This window comes from Gadus morhua, chromosome 10 (genome assembly GCF_902167405.1).
Source record: "Gadus morhua chromosome 10, gadMor3.0, whole genome shotgun sequence".
In the NCBI taxonomy this organism is placed as follows: domain Eukaryota; kingdom Metazoa; phylum Chordata; class Actinopteri; order Gadiformes; family Gadidae; genus Gadus; species Gadus morhua.
The window spans coordinates 13,612,357-13,636,454 of record NC_044057.1 but is presented as its reverse complement, the minus strand read 5'-3'; the positions used below and the strand labels follow the sequence as shown (position 1 = coordinate 13,636,454).

Here is a 24,098-nt window from a genome sequence, read left to right as displayed (position 1 = left end):
CCAGGGGCCGTGTGTGGATTGTTGACTGGTCTGACTTGACTCTGGGGCTGGTCAGGCTGCACACACCCTCAGGAGCCCTCCTGCATGGCAGAAGGGACCAGTCAATGTGTCACAAATACACAATACATCCCAACACCCTGCGTCCGGTCTGAGGAGCCTTGAGGCGTCTTTCTGGTGGAGTGTGTTGCCGTGGACTTACCTACGAGTGACCAGACCTGACCTGTGACCTCTGACCCTGGTGAACCAGGCTCAGCTCTAATGAGTTCGTCATGATCACCTGACGTGGGCCTGTGGTTGAACCTCACTGATGTTGATGTAGTTTGTTATGAGTCCGAGTTCTAAGCATTGTTCTCTCTTCTCCCTTGTAGGACGGGACCTCTGCTGCCCTCAGGATTAACAGTAAGTCTTCCTGTTTCCTCGTCTTCAGTCAATCACTGGCTTAATCTCATCACCAGAGCCTCGTTACCAGAGCCTCGTTACCAGAGCCTTGTTACCAGAGCCTCGTTAACAGAGCCTCGTTAACAGAGCCTCGTTACCAGAGCCTCGTTACCAGAGCCTCGTTAACAGAGCCTTGTTACCAGAGCCTCATTAACAGAGCCTCGTTAACAGCCTTGTTACCAGAGCCTCCTTACTAGAGCCTCGTTACCAGAGCCTAGTTACCAGAGCCTCGTTACATAGCCTCGTTAACAGAGCCTCATTACCAGAGCCTCGTTAACAGAGCCTCATTACCAGAGCCTCGTTAACAGAGCCTCATTACCAGAGCCTCATTAACAGAGCCTCGTTACCAGAGCCTCGTTACCAGCGCCTCGTTACCAGAGCCTCGTTACCAGCGCCTCGTTACCAGAGCCTCGTTAACAGCCTAGTTACCAGAGCCTCGTTACTAGCGCCTCGTTACCAGAGCCTCGTTACCAGAGCCTCGTTACCAGAGCCATGTTAACAGAGCCTCGTTACCAGAGCCTCGTTAACAGAACCTCGTTACCAGAGCCTCGTTACCAGAGCCTCGTTAACAGAGCCGCGTCACCAGAGCCTCATCACCTGAGCCTCATCACTCCATGAGGGACAAAGACCTGGTCCTCCATGAGGGGCAAAGACCTACATGTCATGAACCGTTACTTCCCAAAAAGACGACTCTGGGGTTTAAACCATGGACGTATCCCATGATGCATTGCTTCCCCATGAACCCTAACCAAGCAATCCCTTCCTTGGTTGGTTATGTCAGAGAATCCCATACTTTGGAGCATGTCCATTATGAAGTGATGAATAATGTATCGATATGAACCTAGAATAGGTTTGAAACGAGGCGTTCAGCAGATCTTCCTCCTCTCCATAAATACTGCATCCTCCCCTTCTCACGACGACTAGAGAGTTTCAAAGTGTACATGAAAGATTTGAGGAGCTGCGATGTTATTTGCACAAGAAAAGAGAGAAAGATTTCCACGGGTTTACAATACATAAGGCAATTTTCTGTGGGACTTAAATTTTCATTTTCAACTTTGATTGCTAAACCCAAAATGAAGAAGGGTTCTCCTACATATTCTATTGTGCGGTTATTTTACACAACCACATGTTTGCTTGCAGCCCACTCATGTACCAACAAATATCTCCCCACACAAGAGGAACATTCAAATCCTTAAGGAGGAGGAGAGGGGAGAGCAGGATAGAGGAGGACAGTGGAAAGGAGAGGAGTGGATAGAGGAGAGAGAGAGGAGGAGAGGGGAGAGGAGAGAAGAGAAGAGGAGAGGAGGAGAGTGGAGAGAGGAGAGAGAGGAGGAGAGGGGAGAGGAGAGAGGATGAGAGGAGGAGAGGAGAGTGGAGAGAGGAGAGAGAGGAGGAGAGGGGAGAGGAGAGAGGAGGAGAGGAGGAGAGTGGAGAGAGGAGAGAGAAGGAGTGGAGAGAGGAGGAGAGGGCAGAGGAGAGAGAGGAGGAGGGGAGGAGGAGAGTGGAGAGAGGAGAGAGAGGAGAGTAGAGAGCAGGAGAAGGGGGAGAGTGGAGAGGAGAGGAGTGGAGAGAGGAGAGAGGAAAGAGATGGCATGAGACATGAGATGGCAGAGGAGGAAGAAGAGGAGGAGAGAAAGGGAGAAGAGAATTGGAGGAGGGAGGAGAACTGTAGCAGGGACAATGGCATGGCTCCCTGCAGTGTGTGCTGTCTCATCCCACTTTAATTACTAATGTCTCCCATACTGTACGTGTTAATGAAGTTCGTCACGCAGGGAGCCTCTATCAAGGCTGCAAGCTCCCAGCCAGGCTAAATATAACCCGCCCAGGGGTCACTGAACGCTGCGCCTCGCTGGGAGTTTGTCAAGAAGCCGTGAAGGCATGAATACAGAAGAGAGAGCAGAGGCGGAGCTCTGAGTACAGGAGGAGGCCTTGAACCCAGTGGGCAGGGCCTGGTTTCCCGATAATGTCCACCTTAGCGCGCTACAAGCACTCCTACGTTTAGACTTATCAAAGTGTCTATAGGCGTGGTTCCCGAACGGTCTCTTAGGAGTCTTCTTAAGGAAAGACTCCTTACGTCGTTCATACACGGCGCTGTCAAGAAAGAAAGTGCTGAAATAGATTGCTCAGAGTTGGATTTTCCATTTCATGCGCAGGTGCATGACAGCATTGTAAAAATTATTTCAGTCTCTGCGAATAAAACATTGCTCGAAATCCTTCTAGGAGGCCTAAACATTTATTTAACTACGGGCGAACATACTAGCATAGCCTACACTGATTTAAAAAATATATCGAAAATATAGAAACAGCAGAGGAGATTGAGGCAATTGTATCCATAATTACACTCCTTAATTCAAACATGCCGTTTAATTATGCCTCAATTGGCTATGGATGCAAACTTGGAATGAACAATTAAAAAATGTGGCCTATCCTGCTATCCTGCATATCTATCCTGCTACCTAGGCCTAAATGGGCTAATTAAATGACACTCTAATATACCTAGGCTACTTCTGATGTTGAATAGGCTAAAGCTTAGCCTTATGATGAAATGCATGCACATTTTACTTCGTGCTTATGTGTTTCCAGCAATTATTTTCTTCATGAATTACTTACAACCATTGGTGAAACACAACACTGCCAATATGGCAGTTCCATGCGCAACGGGGACTTCTAAAGATTACTGTACAGTTGCGGTGGCTAGTGTCAGGAGCTGAAACATCACTATGGGTAGAGCTAAGAAAGTTCTATGAGCGCTTCAGACCAACCGTACCAACGGACGACGTACGAAAGAGATTCATAGCAAAGAAGGTTTCAGGAAACACGCGAAATGTTAAGGTAGAACTTAAAATAGAGGTTACGAATGAAGTAGCGTAACGTGGGGATTCCACCGGACGCGTTACGGCCGCGTTAAAGACCCATTTACGCCCTACGGTAAATACGGATACGGACCGTTTCGTCCGCTCCCGGAGGTGTTTCATCCGTAAATGGGTCCGTCGCCTCTGAGCTTACGAATCCGGAGTGCTCCGGGAGAACCGGAGCAATACCACCGGAAATCGAGGCGGCAGTATAGAGTTAAAAGTCAGACCATTCGCGAAAATAGATAGAGTCGTATAATATCTGATATGTATATTATATATATATATATTGTATTTGACGTTTTGTACTTATATTATACTATATACCTGACATTTTTATTTTATTGTTTATTGTTATTGTTCCCCTGCTTTGGCAATGAGTTGTAACTGGTCATTTAACAACATTTTGAGGAGATCATCTGCGGGTTGGTGAGGGGTGTCACATGCCACAGCACACTTTTTGCACTTTTTTTTGCCGATTTCGGATGACGCAAAGCAAAATCATCTCTACAGATGTCATATTTGCGATTGTCGATGCCGTTAATTTGTGAAACGACAGTCACTGCTCTCTAGAGGATTTATTGCGTAACATCCATAACAACGCTGAAACCAGACAGAGGTATGAAGGGTAGTTCCGGGGGCAACGTTTGGGGCGACGGACGATTTTCGTCCGGATCCAGAGGTATGGATCGGCTTTTACGGCTGCGGCACAGAACGGCTGCGACTCTGCCCTGCTTGCATTTCCACCAGGCGCGTTTGCGAGCCAGCCGTATTCACGCGAGATCACGAGATCACACGATAATCCTAAACCTAATGTACTCAACTTCCACTATCAAAACGACTGCAATTAAATGCCACGCTTTGTCCTTCCGGCCATTGCCCTTATAAAAAGGATGATTTGGTGCATAAATGACTTCATGTTGCTGAACTTCGACAATGAGTCTCTCGTCGTCCTTGTTGCCGACCCTCTGAGACCCTTTGATTGATTGACTGCTGACCTGGTGCCACCGGTCATGGCGTAATAATGTTGATGTGTAGTTGTGATAGGCTACATGAGCTGAGTATTGTGTTTTATTTTGAAAATTGACCGGATGCTCTATGGCTTTTACTTTTTCACTTCCTGCCCTGCTCGATCTGCTCTGTTGAAAATGACGCGGTTCAGCAACGGCTTGCGGCAAAAATAGAAATGCTACGGAATGATAGCGCTGCGGCACGGCGAGCCGCTCCTGGGACGCTGCTGAGACGTTCCGCAGCCGCGCCCGGTGGAAATGGTCTCATTGATTAGAGCGGAACCTATCTGCTGCGGTGACCGCGGCCAAGACGTGCCGCAGCCGTAACGCTGCCGTAACGCGTCCGGTGGAATCAGGCCTTAAAGAAGGCTTTAGGTTTTGGGAAACCGGGCCCCGAGCTGCACCAGGGAGTGGAGGCTGGGACCCAGCACCCTGAAGAGGTCCCAGACCCCCTGGACCAGCCAGGGACCAGGGGGGCTGGGGTCTGAGGGATCGGGGTCAGGGGGTCCGTTGAGGGTCTTGTGGCGGAGGACCTGGGGGTCTGAGGGACCGGGTCTGGGGGTCTGATTGGTCGCGAGTCTCTGGGAGAGAGGGACAGAGAGGTGGGCGGTTCCCCGGTGATTTTTGACATCACATCCACCAGCCGGTCCCATCAGACAGGAGGCTGAGGTGTGATGGGAGGTCTGCTCCCAGTACCGTCCGTGAGCTGGTTAAAGGTCTACTCCTTCGTTGCGCCCTGAGGGACGGGTTCCTAACAAGGAGTTCCTGTTTGAGATGTGAACCAGCGGTGGGAAGCCACCGCCGCTGAGCCGCTGTGCACTAGAGAAGTCAATATTTGCATTTGCTGAATATTCATGACCCCCAGTTGTACAATTGCTGGAATTGGAGAGTTTTACAGCGAGTTGAGGATGATGAATGTTTTAGGGACCAGACATAATGGTTTACATTCTGTTCTGTTCTCTCCTGTGATCCTGAGACTTGTGGCTCTGATTTATTCTCTGTTTCTAACAGCAGTTTAACAGCAGAGTTAGCGGACCACTAGCTAGCTCTACTGCTACATGCAGCTTTATACACACAGGATGCCTTTAGAGTTTAGCCCCAGAGTTAGGAGACAGCTAGCTGATACTAGCTACTAGCTAGCTGTACTGCTACATACAGCTTTATATATGCAGGATGCCTTTAGAGTTTAACCCCAGAGTTAGCTGCAGCTAGCTGAATCTAGCTACTAGCTAGCTCTACTGCTACATACAGCATTATACACGCAGGATGCCTTTTGAGTTTAACCCCAAGTTAGTAGACAGCTAGCTGGCCTTTAGATATCTTTCTAAGCTTGATTAGCAGCACTCTTAAGTAGCAACTACTTGAAGACATGTATCTTATGATTCCTCCCATGATGGAGTAAGGTAAGGCCAGGTTCTGGAGGGTGAACAGCTCAGGGAAACCAGCTGTCAGGGGGAAACTACAGAGGTGTGATGTCTGCTTCCTGAAGTCTCTTCCCTGCTCTAGCACAGGCTGATCTGGTGCTCTGGGCCTTGTTCCTTCTCTAGAACATAACTTCCTGGATCAGACAGACAGACAGACAAAACCATGGCCCACCTCAGTGGACTGAAACATTTAACAGACCTTTGATGCTCTCATTCAGATTGTAAATGGGTCTGATGTGATTGCAGATGAGTTCTCTATAGACTCGAGGGCTTAGTGCCTCACAGGATCAGAACTGGACTAATAACTCATGGAGTAATGAGCTGCTGTCAGAAGACCCCAGGAAGGCTCAGCAGCAGGAAGCCTCGACTAAAGGAGTGAAACACTGCTCATAAAGAGATTGGGTTAATGAGTCCTCTGTCCTCTACTGTAAAGGATGTATTATGAGATCTCTCTCCTTCTCTCTCTCTCTCTCTCTCTCTCTCTCTCTCTCTCTCTCTCTCTCTCTCTCTCTCTCTCTCTCTCTCTCTCTCTCTCTCTCTCTCTCTCTCTCTCTCTCTCTCGCTCTCTGATTTGTTCTTCTGGCTCCTGTGTCTTCATGAGTCAGAGAGCGACTCCATGATGGACTCATCGTGGCGGAGGAGAAGTCATCAAACATTTAGACCTTAAGTAGCCATCACCCACCGAAGAGAGACCACAAATAGATCCTCATAGAGAGGAGAGACCGGAGCTGGCAGTACGACCAGGCTGGTGGGGGTGGATGTGTTCTGGTCAGTAGGATGTGTTCTGGTTAGTAGGACCAGGCTGCCGGTGGTGGATGTGTTCTGGTCAGTAGAATGTGTTCTGGTCAAAAGGACCAGGCTGCTGGTGGTGGATGTGTTCTGGTCAGTTGGACCACACCAGGCTGGGTGCCGCTACAGCCCCACCAATCAATCACCTAACGACTGATTAGTTAGGTTAATCAATTAGGTGGAAAACACAGAATGGACATACAGGGCTGGGGGCTGGGAGGAGCTACGAGTAACCATCTAGTCTGAAAACGACTCCGCTCCTCCTCACCTCCTCCTCCTCCTCCTCTGCACCTCTGATACTGATCCCAGTACCGGGATGTCTTCACTAAACCTGATCCCAGTACCGGAGCAGCAGACACATTTAATCCTGATACGGGCCTTAAGTGCTTATCGTGTTTCCTGCTTGCTCAACAACACCAGAACTCTCTCTCTCTATCTCCCTCTCTCTGCCTCTCTGCTTCTTTGCACCTCTCTCTCTGTCTCTCTCTCTCTCTCTCCGTCTCTCCGTCTCTGCCTCTCTGCCTCTCTCTCTCTCTCTCTCTCTCTCTCCCTCTCTCTCTGTCTCTCTGACTCTCTATCTCTCTCTCCCCCATATTTCTCTTATCGTCATCATCTCCATCGATCTTGTCCTCGGTGTTCCTTTACAGTAATCTTCTGTACCATGCAATTGAAAACCTTTCCTCCCTGTGCCGACCTATCAGAAGAGGTCTCCATGGTGATCCTGTGTCCGTGGTGATGAGGCTGATCAGGTCTCCATGGTGACCCTATGTCCGTGGTGATGAGGCTGATCAGGTCTCCATGGTGACCCTGTGTCCGTGTTGATGAGACTGATGAGGTCTCCATGGTAACCCTGTGTCCTTGGTGATGAGGCTGATGAGGTCTCCATGGTGACCCTGTGTCCGCAGGTCCCCAGGGTTACGGCGGGCCGTGTGAGCAGCAGTCGTGCGGGCTAGGTCGGCACTGCGTGGCCGCCCCGGGGGGCGGGCCCGCGACCTGCGGCTGTCTGGAGCGCTGCCGGCCGCACTACAAGCCCGTCTGCGGCTCCGACGGGACGCTGTACCGGAACCACTGCGAGCTGCACCGGGCGGCCTGTCTCACCCACGCCCACATTACCATCACACACAGCCAGGACTGCTTCTACAAGGGTAGGACACCTGTCTCAACACCCGTCTGTTTGAACACCTGAATGTCCTCTGGTAGGGACACCTGTCTGTCTGAACATCTGTCTGTCTGAACACCTGTCTGTCTGAACGCCTGTCTGTGCCCTGGTAAGGCACCTGTCTGTCTGAACACCTGTCTGTCTGAACGCCTGTCTGTGCCCTGGTAGGACACCTGTCTGTCTGCCCGCCTGTCTGTGTCCTGGTAGGACAACTGTCTGTCTGAACACCTGTCTGTCTGGTAGGAACACCTGTCCGTCTGAACACCTGTCTGTCTGAACTACTGTCTGTCTAAACACCTGTCTGTCTGGGGGTGGCCTCATCCCCAGCCTATCATCTTGTAGCGTTACCACAAGTGGGCCTGTCCTCGTTCTCATCCTATCATCTGGTATCGTTACCACCAGTGGGCGTGTTCTCGTTCTCATGCTGCGTTTTACTATCCATCCGTCTCGGAGGTCCGAGGACGTTGCCTAGCGACACGCACAAACACGCCCCTTTTCCTCGGACGGCGAACTCGCCATCTCGGTTGAACTCAGTGGTGACCGAGCAAAGTTCCGAGACAGAATTCAAGATGGCTGCGGCCATTTCACTTGAAGTATGAACTATTTTTATTGTGCTTGGACAACTTTGGTGGTTTAGATGGCAATTTCAATTACTCGTATTACTGCAATACCTTACTGCGTCCGTATCTCTGCCTATGGCCTATAGCCTACTTATTTTGAAACGCCTGGTCCTCTGCCAATGCTACCGCGACAACAGCTTTCCGGGTGGGGTCCATGTTTTCCTCCAACGACCGAGCGAAAATAATAAAACGCTTGAAGTGTGGGCGTGGCGTCAGATCCGAGATCCGAGTCGGTTCGCAGAGAATACTTGAACGCAGCATCAGCCTATCATATGGGCGCGGTTCCACCAGTGGGCGTGTCCTCGTTCTCAGCCTATCATCTGGTATCGTTACCACCAGTGGGCGTGTCCTCCTTCTCAGCCTATCATCTCGAGTAACGGTTCTGCTCAGAACCGGTGGAGACCGGCGGGTCTGCTGGAGAGTAGGTTCCTTGAATCCTGAACGGAACCGGTTTGAGAACCTGAATTTGGGGTGATTAAAGGGTCAAAGGTCATCACTGGGTGGTTCATCCTATGGTCAAAGGTCATCACTAGGTGGTTCATCCTAGGGTCAAAGGTCATCACTAGGTGGTTCATCCTAGGGTCAAAGGTCATCACTAGGTGGTTCATCCTAGGGTCAAAGGTTCTCATGACCTCACCATGGTGACCTCATCATGATGACCTCATTACGGGGACCTCATCACGATGACCTCATCATGTGGCCACAGAGTGCACAGAACACCCTCAGGCTAGGAAACATCGACATGATGTGTGCAGAAAATGTTGTGTACCATGTTGTCTAACATGTTGTGTCACATGAGGCCACAGCCATCTGACACCGGACATGTTTGAATGTCAGCACGAGACGTGTCCTCTAGTCAGCAGGCGGGAAACAAACACGCAAACTAGTCATCATCAAACCCCCGCTGGGTGATTATTGATGAGGTCTGGGGTCGCTAGTGAACACCGTCCTCCAGGAGAGATCCGGCTCTCTGCTCTGAGTCTGAGCCCCAGCAGGGCCCCCAGCAGGAGGGTGTGTCTCCAGCGTGGGGGCGCCCCTGATCCCTAGTAAACACATCAACAGTCTGAAGTCTGCTCCTCCTTGCGTATCATTTTAATTTTACAGTTCACCGTCTCCCCAGCGATAGAGATGCTCTCTGCTGCATCCCATAATAAGCGCCCACCCTCAAGAGAGGCAAGCGGCCAATTAGTGCTAACGAGCTCTGGGTCAGGTGACGTGCGAGGCGTCGGTCTGCTGGGTGGGGGTCTCGCTGGGGCTCACCCTTACTCCCCCCACATATCTCCTCACCCACACCCCGTGGTCCCGCTAACGAGCCCCCCGACGCCCAGCGAGGCCCGGCTGCCTGCTGATCACCTGTTTACAGACCGACCCCTCCCCTCCACCATGACCCGAGGGGCCGTTTCCACGGCGACCACTCAGCGGCAACCGCAGGTGTCTCTGGGTCCTCTAAAATCGGAGGTTGCCAGGGGGCGTGGCCGCCCGCGGGGTCGCCGTGGCGCCAGAGTCCGAATGTCCTCCTAGGACCTGAAGACCTCACTCATGTATGAAGCTCTGTCCAGTCCTTTATTTACTCCAGCTCATGTATGAAGCTCTGTTCAATCTTTCATTAACTCCAGTTCATGTATGAAGCTCTGTTTCCAGTCCTTTATTAACTACTGCTCATGTATCAAGCTCTGTGTCCAGGCGTTTATTTACTCCAGCTCATGATGCTACACATCGACACTGCAGGAGGCTGTGAACTCGTGATGTTCTGTCGAGGGGTTTGGGAGGAGGGTGAATAGGTAACCTGTGATTCATTACTTGGAAGGAGGGAGAGGAGAGGAGGAAGAGGAGGGAGAGTGAGAGGAGGGAGAGGGAGAGGAGGGAGAAGAGGGAGAGGAGAGAAGAGGGAGGAGGGAGAGGAGATGAGAGGAAAGGAGAGGGAGAGGAGATGAGAGGAAAGGAGAGGGAGAGGAGGGAGTGTGAGAGGAGGGAGAGGAGAGGAGGGAGAGGAGGGAGTGTGAGAGGAGAAGAGAGGAGGGAGAGTGAGAGGAGAGGAGGGAGAGGAGGGAGAGTGAGAGGAGGGAGAGGAGAGAGAGGGGAGGAGAGGAGGGAGAGGAGGGAGAGGAGAGAGAGTGAGAGGAGGGAGAGGAGAGAGAGGAGAGGAGAGGAGGGAGAGGAGAGGAGAGAGAGGAGGTGTGTCTGGTTGGGGCCGGCTCCCAGCTCGGCTCCGGTCTGCTGTTTCTACATAAATAATTCAAAATAAAAGCTCTTCTTGGTGGAGCAGTTGAGAGGAGGACTCCCTGCAGGTTTCAGCTGCACCCCATCCAGGAGGGGGGGGGGGATGGGGGCTGGTTTGGATCTGGGAACATATCTAAATGAGGACTTATGATGTGAAATGAAATGACGTTCATCTCTCCATGTGGATAATGACTCCATATCTAGGGGATGTTTCTGCGGTGAGCAGACAGAGCAGAGAGAGTCTGACGAGAAACAAACTGAATCCTGATCAGCGTCCTAATATGAATGACAGATGGAGGGGTGTTGTCTTCGTGCCTTGTTGTTTCTTTTTTTTATTTTTTATTTTTACTTATGGAGTTGTTTTTGTTTTATTATTGTCAGAAAACTTTAGCTTTGTGAAATAGGAAACCGAAAGTCGTCACACATTAAACCGCTGGCTCTTATTGGTCCAGTAAATGTCATCTCTCCTCCAGAGATACACCTGGTCAAATAGAGTTACACCTGGTCCGGTAGAGTTACACCTGGTCAAAGATACACCTATTGAACCAGTAGACAGAGACCAGCCTGGTCCGGTGTTCTTGTGTTCTTCTTAGCATAATTAATAGATCCTATAACAGAGGAGGCGTTCAGGCGGCTGTGGTGACACTGGGAGCATTGGGAGTACTGGGAGCAGAGAGAAACTTACTCCCAGAGAGAAACCAGCGCCACCAGACGAGTTCACAGAACCTCCTTCAGGACATTTGAGGTCCTCACATGTCTCTACTGACCTACGAACAGGAGGGCCTCATGTCTACTGACCTATGGAGAGGAGGTCCACTCTCTACTGACCTATGGAGAGGAGGTCCGCTGTCTACTGACCTATGGAGAGGAGGTCCGCTGTCTACTGACCTATGGAGAGGAGGTCCGCTGTCTACTGACCTATGGAGAGGAGGTCCGCTGTCTACTGACCTATGGAGAGGAGGTGATCTGTTAACTGACCTATGGAGAGGAGGTCCTCTGTCTACTAGGGATGAGTCGGTCGCGACCGATTCGTTCACAACGAACGAATCCCGAACGTGAACGACAAGAACTGGTTCCCCAAAACAAGAAGAACTGATTCTTTGATTCTTTTTTTTTAACATAAAACAAAAATATGGTCACGCAAATAAAATATACAAACGAACAGAGCTTCGCCTCCCCGCGACCTTATATCGATTGAGTCTACAACTTTCGCAAAGATTCAGCCAATGAGAGGTAGCAATGGTGTTGCCATGGCACCTGGGTAAACAAATGAGAAGGTGGTACCGTCGAATTTGCGCGCTTTCTCTGTCTGACGTATCTTGGGTCATACCATTCGACGTGGGGCCACTCATATATCCCCCTACATTTCCGAAAATAGACTTGACCTCCATCTGTTTATTAGATAAACGCATTTCCCAATCCCAGGAGTCTTTGCTCAATTCTACGTCAATTCAAGAACAAACAAAGATATTAAACTGCAGTTCGTATTTTTTATTTATCACCATGAAAGTTCTGTAATGCCTGAATAATGAAGAATTAAATGTAAAGCAAAAAAAAGATAAAACCATGAATGAAATATAGAGAGTAAGCAAGTGGTATAAATATTGGTGGGACGTTTGGTTGTAATATATAGTATATCTTGTCGATTTTCACGCGGGGTAGAGCCTAGAAGCCGCTTAAATTATGCTAGGGGACGTCTCGCGGGGAGGGGGGCAGACACCTGTGAGATTCCCTGAAAAATGACGTAATCCTACGTAACGAACAAATCAAACGAACAAATCAAACGAACGAATCGTTATAGTGAACTGAATTGAAAGAACTAAATAAAAACTAAAACTAAAATAATCATTTTGCCCATCCCTACTGTCTACTGACCTATGGAGAGGTGGTCCTCTGTCTACTGACCTATGGAGAGGAGGTCCTCTGTCTACTGACCTATGAACAGGTTGTCCTCTGTCTACTGACCTATGAACAGGAGGTCCTCTGTCTACTGACCTATGGAGAGGAGGTCCTCATGTCTACTGACCTATGAACAGGAGGTCCTCTGTCTACTGACCTATGGAGAGGAGGTCCTCTGTCTACTGACCTATGGAGAGGAGGTCCTCATGTCTACTGACCTATGAACAGGAGGTCCTCTGTCTACTGACCTATGGAGAGGAGGTCCTCTGTCTACTGACCTATGGAGAGGAGGTCCGTGTCATGTCGACTGTTGTATGGGTTCTTATGTCTACTGGTAGCAGGAGTTAAAGGAAATCTCTGCTTCTAGCAAGAGCTGAATGTTTGAAGTGAAATGACTGTGTTTGTCTGAGGGGAATGTAGAGAATTAAGCTGTTACCTTAACCCCAAGCAGACAAGTTAATGAGAATGTTGAATCTGTTTGGAAACTGCTTTGGAAGTCCTCTGTGGTGAAAAGCTATTTCCAGGATTTCCCCAGCGTCTGGGTGTTTGGGCTTTAAGGGGAATGAGAATGTAGTTCTGGGGAACGGTTTCTAGGATGGTGGTTGGAGACAAATCCAACGAGACAATCACCGGAGCCAGCCGAGCGCTCAGCCGCAGACCAGTTCTCTGTGCATAGACAAGAAATACACACATATGTGAAAATGGCTGTAGCGCTCTAGAGCCATTGTTGCAAGATTGGGTGGGAACTCTGTCCCAATCTGGACACACTGGCCTCCATCTGTGTCTAAGCATCAGCAGTGTCAGTCGTATCAATACTATTAACAGTATTATGGTGGATAACGTCTGCATGGAGGTTTGGGTCCGGGTTAGACATATCGACAATGAGTGTCGACATGTTGTTTGTCTCTATTGAATCAATCCAATAACGTTCCAAATGTCAAACGTTTCCCTGTGGGACGTGAAGCCAAACTGAACCAGTGGCAGCACGTGGCCAGACGATTACATTATTATTAAAACGTTATTGTTAAATGGCATTCTCTGGATTCATGTTTGTTCCACATAGTCGTCTAATCCCCAACGTTGTGTGCTTCACTCAGCGCATGTCTCAGTGCGCCACTTAGTGCGTGGGTGTCAGTGTGTGCATGTCTCAGTGTATGATGAGAGGTGGCTTACCGTAACACAACACCATCTTCTGGGGTCAGGTAGATAACCCTAACACAACATCATCTTCTAGTGTCAGGTAGCTAACCCTAACACAACACAGTCTTCTAGTGTCAGGTAGCTAACCCTAACACAACACAGTTTTCTAGTGTCAGGTAGATAACCCTAACACAACAGTCTTCTAGTGTCAGGTAGATAACCCTAATACAACACAGTCTTCTAGTGTCAGGTAGATAACCCTAACACAACACATTCTTCTAGTGTCAGGTAGATAACCCTAACACAACACAGTCTTCTAGTGTCAGGTAAATAACCCTAACACAACACAGTCTTCTAGTGTCAGGGAGATAACCCTAACACAACACAGTCTTCTAGTGTCAGGTAGATAACCCTAACACAACACAGTCTTCTAGTGTCAGGTAGCTAACCCCAAGACAACACAGTATTCTAGTGTCAGGTAGCTAGCCCCAACACAACACAGTCTTCTAGTGTCAGGTAGCTAACCCTTCTAGTGTGAGGGGGTCAGTAGAGGAGCCAGTCTTTGGAGCAGCAGGACCTCTCAGGGCACTCAGCTGATCCTGAAAACATGATGCTAGGTGGATTATCTCAGCTTTCACTCCAGAATCTTCCTGTAACCATGCAGTTCTGTTGCCTCATGTCAACGCAGAGTGAACCTGAGGTGTCGCCTCACCCCAGAGACTCCCCAGAGATCTCACTCAACATCAAAGCCTTGGCCTCTTCAACCAGTAGAAGCGCATCATTAGCAGAAAGTCCTAACAGGATCAGGGAAGTGTCACCGTTCTTGATCTCTCTCTCACGGCTACACGGTGCTTCTCTTCTTAGCATGTTGTTGTTGTGAATCCCCTGGAGAGCCACTTGTGAACCACCGAGCCCTGTTGCTGTGTTTTCCACCTCAGGTGTTTTCCAGAGCAGGAAACACGGGGAGCAGATCAAGGTTCATTCCCCATAGAGCCTCAGTCGACTAGGTTGTTGTGATGCAGACAATGAGAGACAGGCGCTGGAAACGAGCAGCACAGAGCGAGACACCCAGTGGTAATTACTAGCCAGCGTTTGTACAAGGAGCAATAAGCAGGATTTCAACATTTAATTATGTTATACCACATCGTGTTGATTGTGTAGTATTAAGATCTCCAAGGATATAATGTGCAGCGGTTGTTGAGGACAAACCAGCCGTCTTGTTTGCATTGTGTACTTCCCTCTGCTTAATCAAGCCTCAAATGAACGCTTTAATAAAAATCAGCTGAGGGTAAGAGGTTGGAGATGTCAGTGTGATCATCAGCACCAAACGGTCTGCTTACCAAACAGATCTGAGCCATCGCCTCCGCATCCCAAAAGCACTGAGCTCCAGTCAGCAGGAATCACTGGGAGGACCTGAGAGAGGACTTAGGAAGCCCCAGTTGGACCTGGTCTATAAGGGTCCTGGTCCATCCGGATCCTGGCCCACCAGGGATCTGAGCTGCTGTGAAAGGAGGGACGGCTTCAGGAGTGAAAGACAATTTTACCCCCAGAGGTCAACATGGTTATTATGTAAGAGTAAATGTACAGATCTAATTGATACCCCCTTTATCTGGAAAACAAATGGAATGAAATATTTAGGAATTAACATTGTCTCTCCTATTACAAAAATCTTCAGCCTTAACGGCCCTGGCATTTTCCAGTCCATTAAAGAGGACATCAGTAGATGGACGGCCATACCCCTTTCTCTATGGGGTAGAGCAGAAACGTTGAAAATGAATGTTCTCCCAAGGCTCTCTCATATCATCTCCTCTATTCCTTTTAAATTCCCACCAAAATGGTTTAAGGATATTAAATCACTTTTTACCCAGTTCCTTTGGAATAATAAAAAGCCCAGAATTGGGTACAACAAATTAATTATCCCGAGATCAATGGGAGGCTTGGGAGTTCCGGATATATTTCAGTATTATTTGTCTTTTAATGCAAAGTACCCCTTATCGTGGGCCTATAATAATGACTTTCCGATAGGTAGTTGGCAATGGTTGGAGCAATCTGTCATGCCTGAAAATGGAAACATAACCCTGGCATCAATGTGGTACTGCCCAAAACCACCACCCTTACTGAATAACATTATAATTCAGTTTTCATGCTCTATCGTAAAGCAACTGCACAGGAGACTAGGCATTGAGGGGCTCTCTCTACCATCTTGCCCTATTTGGGGTAACCCTATCCTCTCTGCAGGAGGACGTACCCTAAGGAATAATATCTGGCAGAGGGCGGGTATAATGTCAGTTGGACAGATATACAAAGACCATACCCTTCAATTTCAACAACTTAAAAATCAATATGGTCTTTTACATTCATCATTTCTTACCTATGGCCAACTGGCAGCGGTTATTAGTAAGAAATGTAAAGACGGAGCCACACCTTCTTCATGTCCAGAAGTAGACCAGCGTCTAAAACAAGCAAGTCTATCCTCAGGGGTGGTCTCTAATATTTATGGTTTGTTATCTAAGACTGCCCCTAGTGCCTACTCTCCTGTCCAGCTGGCCTGGGAGCATGATTTGAATACTTCTTTGTCTGCGTCTGAATGGAAATCTGTTTGGAATTCGGCTTTGTACTCCTCGAAATGTGTGAGACTACGAATCATACAATTCAAAATTCTTAATAGGGCATACATCACCCCTGTCACACAAGCCAAGATGGAGAAAAAACATCAACCTCTATGCTGGCATGAGTGTGGCAAGCGAGGCACATTATTACACCTGCTATGGGAATGCCCAGCTGTTAAAACACTCTGGTTGGATGTAATATCATTTTTGTCAGAGTCTTTAGATGTAAACATTCCAGTTGGTCCCAACATATGCTTACTGGGCCTTAAGCCAGAAAATGTTGTGGGGAGGGCTGCTGTCCAGAGCTGGACATTGGGCTGTTTGGCCACAAAAAGACTCATCCTTCTAAATTGGAAGGAGCGCAAAACGGATTGATTTAGTAAGGAAACATGGCTTAGGGGATATAAGGACTTGATGTGCATGGAGCGCGCAGCTTCTATGCTGGAGAATTAATAGTCACTATCATATTTCTGTTCAAAGTAATGTCTATGTATCTTAAGGTGTCATCCTTGCACCCTTCCCCCATCCCTTGTTGTGTTCTGTCAAATGTCTGTTGTTATTGTTCTCGTACATGTCTGTAGATATTTGTGTCATTGTGTTATTATGTTTAATAAAAAAAAAAAAAAAAGGGAGTAAATGTACAGAACGCCAGTCATATCTGGAAAATAAACCCAGACAGGGCGAACAGGTTTGCTTTGCCCTGAAGGGGCTTTTTTTCGATAACGACCGCAACGTTTTACACATTATCCCGCTTATTACACAGCTACGTGCCAAAATGAAAAAATAACTTCACACTGTGTGTCTTTTTACAATTTATTTGTTACCAGCATCCGTAGTGTTGATCAGCTGAGAAATAGTCCGCCAAAGACCTTGACGTCGCTTAGCAACCGAGTACGCTGGGGTTTGCAAGTTACCGGACTACTTGCGGAGTGGTACGAAAGACGGCAAAAGATCCACTTTCCTTGACGGCGTTCAATTACACGTAGAAACTGTGAATTATCAAATATAATTCACTGCCGGAAGTTGCGAAGGGCCCATGCAAGTTCCACGGCATAGAGAAGAGCCGTGGAATAAAATGTTATAATTAATTATTATAATTATACATGTTATAAAGTTGTATAATTATAATAATCTGACCAATGAGGCTTAGACCAGGAGGTCCAGACGAGGTGAGGCCCGGAGCTCACCTCTTCCTCTCCTCCCCAGATGATGACTGCCGGCTGGGCGACTACCGCAGGATGAAAACCAAAGTCCTGGAGCTCCACGAGCGACGGTCCCTAGGGTCCCAGCCCGCCGGCGCCCACACAGACAACATGGCGGCCAGGCGGCAGCTGGTCGACGCCATGTTCCGACGCTTTGACAGCGACAGCAACGGGCAGGTGGAGAGCAGGGAGATATCCCAGGTGAGTCCCTACTACACCTGGATACTCATCCTATATATATGTATATATATATGTCGCAGCCGTTCAAATTAGGCTATGGATTTTCTATAGATTTATATATATATAAACCACTATACTATACCATACTGATAGCTGAACCCTCCTATCGGTTCTAAAGGGGCGTTCACACCAAAAGACACATTTGTCACCTGTTCGCGTTGTCGCCCAAGTTTTGTCGTGCGACAAATCATTAACTGTCGCTGTGCAAGTTCTGTCAGGCGAATTTGCTGGGGTTCAACCCGGACTGCACTGCAGGAAGCGGTTGGCCGGTTGAACGCTGATTGGCTGTTACATTACACATGTCACTCAGTTGCCACGTTGTTGACTGTAATTGGCTGTCATCACGGCAATGTCGCGGCAAAGCTGAAATATTTCAACTTGAGCGAATTTGTTTGTCGCCGGTTTTCTCTAGCGAATAATTCGCCCAAGTCGCGTCTATATGTTCACTTTGCATGGGATCTTGTCGCCCCTTCGCGTTTGTTGTGAACGCACCTTAACAGCCGTTCCTCTTGGGCTCCTCTGACCTCTTCCTCTGTGTGATTAAGGGAAGCCAGTCTGATATTTTACGGTGGATACTAAAGCACTTTAATACCGAGCGTCTTTTGAAATGTTTCAGAGTGTCGCTCTAAACACGTCTGTCGCCATAAACCACCAGGGAAGCGTTTAGGGGCGGGCTTTAGAAGTGTCATCATGTGTCGCTTTGATGGCTGACACACGGCAACAAGGGAGGTGAGGAAGGAGGGAGGGGACGAGAGGATAGGATAGGGGAGGAGAGGGAGTAAATGGGGGGAAGGGGGAGGGAGGGAGGGAGGAGAGGACCAACACAGGGAGGTAGAGAGGGAGGAGAGAGGGGGGTGAAGGAGAGGTATCAGAGGGGAGTCTCCACTCTGACCCTGGAGGATTGGGACCCCTCTCTGGAGATGAGGGGTCTTTCAGCGTCTCTTAAGCCCTCCCTCTGTGTCTGCGCTGCTGAGAGGAGATGTTGTGTCGACTCCAGCGACACAACATCCCATCCCCCCCCCCCCCCCCCCCCCCCCCCCCCCCGGTTCATTCTGGGTCGTTTACGTAATCCTCCATGCTGATTGGCTGTCAGCCAGGGAACCAATCGATGTTTGGCGAGAGAAACGCAAAATCAACAAAAAAAACCCTGGAGCCTGGAGCCTGAATATTGAATATTGAACATGACCTTTAGCTTTGAGGCGGAGCCGGCTGCAGCCAGCCCCCTCCAGCCCCCTCCAGCCTCCCCCAGCTGGACTGGGATTACTGCTCCTCCTCCTCCTCTTCCTCTTCCTCCTGCTGCTGGCGGTCCACTTCTCTTCCTCCTTCTGCAGTGATTCTTAGTATAAATAGAGACGCAAGTACTCCTATCCTGTCTCCTCCTCTTCCTCCTCTTCCTCGCCCCATCCCTTCTCTTCCTCTTCCTCGATCTTCTGACTCCTGACCTGTGTGTGTGTGTCCCTGACCCCTGACCCTGGTGTGTGTGTGTGTGTGTTCCCGACCCCTGACTCCTGGCCCCGCTGTGTGTGTCCCTGACCCCTGACCCTGGTGTGTGTGTGTGTGTGTGTTCCTGACCCCGCTGTGTGTGTTTCTGACCCCTGACCCCTGGGTGTCTGCCCCTGACCCCTGACCCCGCTGTGTGTCTCCTCAGGTCATCCGACAGGAGGGCCTCTCCAGGCTCACCTCCACCTGCTCGCTCTACGACCTCCTGAAGTACGACGACCCAGACGGCGACGCCCACCTCACCTTGCAGGAGGTGTACTCCGCCTTCGGTGAGTTTCCCCAGGACCCCCAACAGGACCCTCCAAGGACCCCCCCAGGACCCCCCCCCCCAGACCCCCACAGGACCCCCACAGGACCCATAGACGGTCTGGTTCCGTCTGGTTCCCACTGGTTCAGTCCGGTTCCGTCCGGGTCAGTTTGGTTCCATCTGGTCCGTTCTGGGTCCGTCTGGTTCTGTCTGGTTCCGTCTGGCCCAGTCTGGTTCCGTCTGGTTCTGTCTGGTTCCGTCTGGTCCAGTCTGGTTCTGTCTGGTTCTGTCTGGTTCCGTCTGGTCCGGTCTGGTTCCGTCTGGTCCGGTCTGGTCCAGTCTGGTTCCGTCTGGTCCGGTCTGGTCCAGTCCGGTTCCATCTGGTCCGGTCTGGTCCAATCTGGTTCGGTCTGGTCCCGTCTGGTTCCGTCTGGCTCCTTCTGGTCCAGTCTGGTTCCATCTGGTCCGGTCTGGTTCAGTCCGGTGTGAGCTCGGTTTGGAGGCCCAGTGTTCTGGACCAGGACGGGTAAGTGACAGAGGACGGCGGGGCTCAACCTTGCATCCAAGGGTGCCCTGGAGCAAGGCACCAGGGCCACAGGAGGTCCTGGGAGCCAAACCCCCGGTCTCTAGCCCGTGAGGGAAACAGTTGTGAAGCTGTCTCCAGTCCGGGGCCGTGAGCTCTCCGTCCTCACGACCCTCGGCTGACATTTCAGCCGCTCGATACCGTGACCTTTGTCTGGTGCAGCGTCGGCGAGGGAGGCTCAGCCTGCCGGGCTCTGAGGAGACCAGCAGAAACACATGAGAACCTCAACGTAGAACTAGACCCGCCCGCGACAGGAGGAGGGGAGGAGGGTAGGAGAGGGGAGGCAATTGGAGGTAAGAGGAGGTGTGTTGAGGTGAGAGGAGGTGAGGGGAGAGGAGGTGAAAGGAGGTAAGAGGAGGTGAGAGGAGGTGAAAGAATGTGAGAGGAGGTGACAGGAGAGGAGATGAGAGGAGCCAGCAGTCTAGTGTGTCCTAGTGTGTCCTAGTGTGTCCTAGTGTGTCCTAGTGTGTTCTAGTGTGTCCTAGTGTGATCTAGTGTGTTCTAGTGTGTTCTAGTGTGTCCTAGTGTGTCCTAGTGTGATCTAGTGTGTTCTAGTGTGTTCTAGTGTGTCCTAGTGTGTCCTAGTGTGATCTAGTGTGTTCTAGTGTGATCTAGTGTGTTCTAGTGTGTCCTAGTGTGTCCTAGTGTGTCCTAGTGTGTTCTATCTAGTGTGTTTTAGTGCGGGGGAATGCCATGCAGTGAAATAATTGAACCTCTTCCAGAGACGGTATCCTTATTGTTTAGATGACGAACCATAAAGAGATGAATTCAGTCGTGACGCTCCACACAATGCCGCTCACAGACAGAGCCCGGGCCTGAGGGCAGACTGCTATTTTTAACACCCAGTTTACGGATCTATCCGGCGTAAAGTGTAACAAACCTCCATAAAGCACGGACGCATCATGCAGATGCAGAGCGGGCCCCGTCAGCGGGGAGACGCTCCGGGTCGGGTTGTTCTACGACAGGAGGAGGCGGTGAGCGTCGCGGCCGCATGGCTCATAAACGCTCACACCTCGGTGGGGAGCGCCGCCCCGCCACCGCTGTTGGTCAGGGCGCCAGTTAAGACTTTAATGGTCATGCATTATTCATGCAGGCAGCGGGAGAGGAGGAGAAGTGATGTCGTTTAATTAGACTGTCCAAACATGAGGGATGGGTTCCGCCGCCTCCGTTGTCCACCTCGACTGAGGCGGTTGCATGGCGCCACATTGCATCATGGGGGACGGATAAGGTTTATGGCTGCTTCTTAGTCGTAGGGTTAACCCCTGGGGGTGGTGGTTAGGTGTTAACCTCACCTGGTTAGCTAGAGGTTAAGTCACCTGGTTAGCTAGAGGTTGTTTCACGTGGTTAGCTAGAGGTTGTGTCACGTGGTTAGCTTGAGGTTACCCTCACCTGAGTAGAGGTTACCACCTCTACTCCTCCAACAACACCGTCTCCTCATCTAACATCAGGTTCCTTAGCCCCAACTCCGACTCTGAGCCGATGTTGCCTCAATCCCCCGGGATCTCTGCTAATGGAGCTCAGAGGAGGGCTGAGGAGGTGGGGAGGGAGGGAGGGTGAGGGGGTGAGAGGGAGGGGAGAGGAGGTGAGTCAGGGAGAAAGTTCTATGCGACTGGAATTGGAACGGTGAAGGGGAGAGGGGGAGGTGAGGGAGAGAGGGGGAGAGGGGGAGGTGAGGGGGAGAGGGGGAGGTGAGGGAGAGAGGGGGAGGTGAGGGGGAGTGGGGGAGGTGAGGGAGAGAGGGGGAGATGAGGGAGAGAGGGTGAGGTGAGGGGGAGAGGGGGAGGTGAGGGAGAGAGCGGGAGGTTAGGGGGAGAAGAGATGCGGGAGAGAGGGGGTGGTGAGGGGGAGAAGAGGTGAGGGAGAGAGGGGGAGGAGGGGGGAGAGGGGTAGGTGAGGGGGAGAGGGGGAGGTGAGGGAGATATTACCGAGGAGATTCCACCACCACCAATCTCACACGCTGGTGCGTACGTGCACACACATACACCTGCCACACACACCTCCACACACATCTTCCACACACACCTTCCACCCTTTTTCTATTAGGGGACACTGAGAGGGTTCTGCACTTAGATCGGGTAATAAGCTGAGAGGGTTCTGCGCTGTGATTGGGTAATAAGCTGACAGGGTTCTGCTCTGTGATTGGGTTATAAGCTGACAGGGTTCTGCGCTGTGATTGGGTAATAAGCGCTTGGCTAAGCTGTGATATGATCTGAACATTGAAGCCTCGTTGCTGTAACACTGCGATAAGTTATAAACTTTTATAAATATATAAAGATTGATGGCCGGATGAAAGGCTCCGTTTGAAGTTCACTCTGAGGAGAAGGTTAGCAGTTTAGTCAAGTCATAAGAACACAGAGGTCCACCCCGCCGGCCCCCTGTTCCTAGGACGTTCCTCAACATGTTCTATGTTCCTATGTCTTGTTATGGGTTAGTGGGGTATTTGTGGACAGGACTGTTTGAAGGAGACGGAGCAACACGTAGCCTAGACCGCACTAGACCCTGACCTGGTCGTTACAGACTGTGTGAGCACCCAATAGCGCACCGTTGGTGTTGAAGAGATTTTTTAATATACTTCATTGATCCTGAAGGAAATGTGTGATTGGTCCGTGCTGACAGCCTTGTCGGGCGCTGAAAAACGTTGAGATGTTCGTCATAATACCCTCCAGGACTACTGGGCCCCTGGTTCTAGAGCTGCTGAACCTCCCTGGTTCTAGAGCTGCTGAACCTCCCTGGTTCTAGAGCTGCTGAACCTCCCTGGTTCTAGAGCTGCTGAACCTCCCTGGTTCTAGAGCTGCTGAACCTCCCTGGTTCCTGCCTGGTTCCCGTCTGGTTCTCTCATGGCGCTCCATAGCTCTTGTTTTTCAAAGAGCTATGAGTTAACGACACTATAGACGACGGTCTCCTGTTATTGGAGGACAGAGGACTCACAGCCAGAGACCTCACAAGACCGGCTTGGAAAAAAGCTTGGCACATCAAACCTTAACCCCACCTTAACCCCACCTTAATCCCACATTAACCCCACCTGATGGATCAATGAATCAATGTGTGTTTCACTTGGAATGGATGAGTGAATCTGAACGGTTTGTGTTCCCAGACGTGTACCAGCTGACCCTCCCGAAGGACCAGGAAGTGAGCGTCACCGTGGTAACGGCGGGTCAGAGCACCGTGCTGACGTGTGCCGTGTCGGGGGAGGGGCGACCCCCCATCATGTGGACCCGCCACGGACAGCTGCTCAACGAGCTGAACCTGGAGGACATCAGCGTACGTACACAGTACACCCCCCCCCCCCCCCCCCCCCCCTCACGTAGACCCCTACGGACCACTACATACCCCATAGAACCACAAAGACCCCTACAGACCACTACAGACCCCATAGAACCACAAAGACCCCTTTAGACCACTACAGACCCCATAGAACCATAGAGACCCCTACAGACCACTACATACCCCATAGAACCACAAAGACCCCTACAGACCACTACAGACCCCATAGAACCCTAAAGACCCCTAGTACAGACCACTAGAGACCCCATAGAACCATAAAGACCCTTACAGACCCCTAGAGACCTCTTAGAACCATAAAGACCCTTACAGACCACTACAGACCCCATAGAACCATAAAGACCCCTACAGACCCCTAGAGACCTCTTAGAACCATAAAGACCCCCTACAGACCCCTAGAAACCTCTTAGAACCGTAAAGACCCCCTACAGAGAACTAAAGACCCCATAGAACCATAAAGACCCCCTACAGACCACTAAAGACCCCATAGAACCATAAAGACCCCCTACAGACCCCTAGAGACCTCTTAGGGTGCACTCACACTAGGCCATCTGGCCGTGGCCGTGGCCGTTTTCACACCTTACCGTGCTCAAATCTGCCAGTGTGAGTGTGGCCAGTCTGGCCAGGCCAGGCCAACTTGGCCACTTGGGAGAGGTGTGCTGCTACGGTACGGGCCGCCACGGTACAGATGCTAATGAGCCGGAACGCACACACGCACGGCTATGCAACCTGAGCTGGATGACGTATAGTCCATGCGAGGACCATTGACATAATAAAGGCGACGAACATGGCGTCAAGCGTTTCAACTGTTGGTTCACGTTGGTCCCATAGAGAAGTCGAGTGTCTGTCAAAGTGCGAAATGTGTTCTCTGTGTTGTTGTCCAT

The 24,098-nt window shown here is 50.3% G+C and overlaps 1 protein-coding gene across 2 annotated transcripts in view; it reads left to right on the top strand.

Annotated features, from left to right (window-relative positions):
- The window catches only part of fstl5 (follistatin-like 5), a 47,471-nt gene that overhangs the window by 9,522 nt on the left and 13,851 nt on the right, over nt 1-24,098 (top strand). For both annotated transcript variants that reach the window (XM_030368894.1, XM_030368893.1), the window contains exons 3-7: nt 369-399; nt 7,419-7,658; nt 17,367-17,563; nt 19,251-19,371; nt 23,027-23,193. In XM_030368894.1, coding sequence (XP_030224754.1) covers nt 369-399; nt 7,419-7,658; nt 17,367-17,563; nt 19,251-19,371; nt 23,027-23,193 — 756 coding nt within the window. The remainder of the gene's footprint in view (nt 1-368; nt 400-7,418; nt 7,659-17,366; nt 17,564-19,250; nt 19,372-23,026; nt 23,194-24,098) is intronic.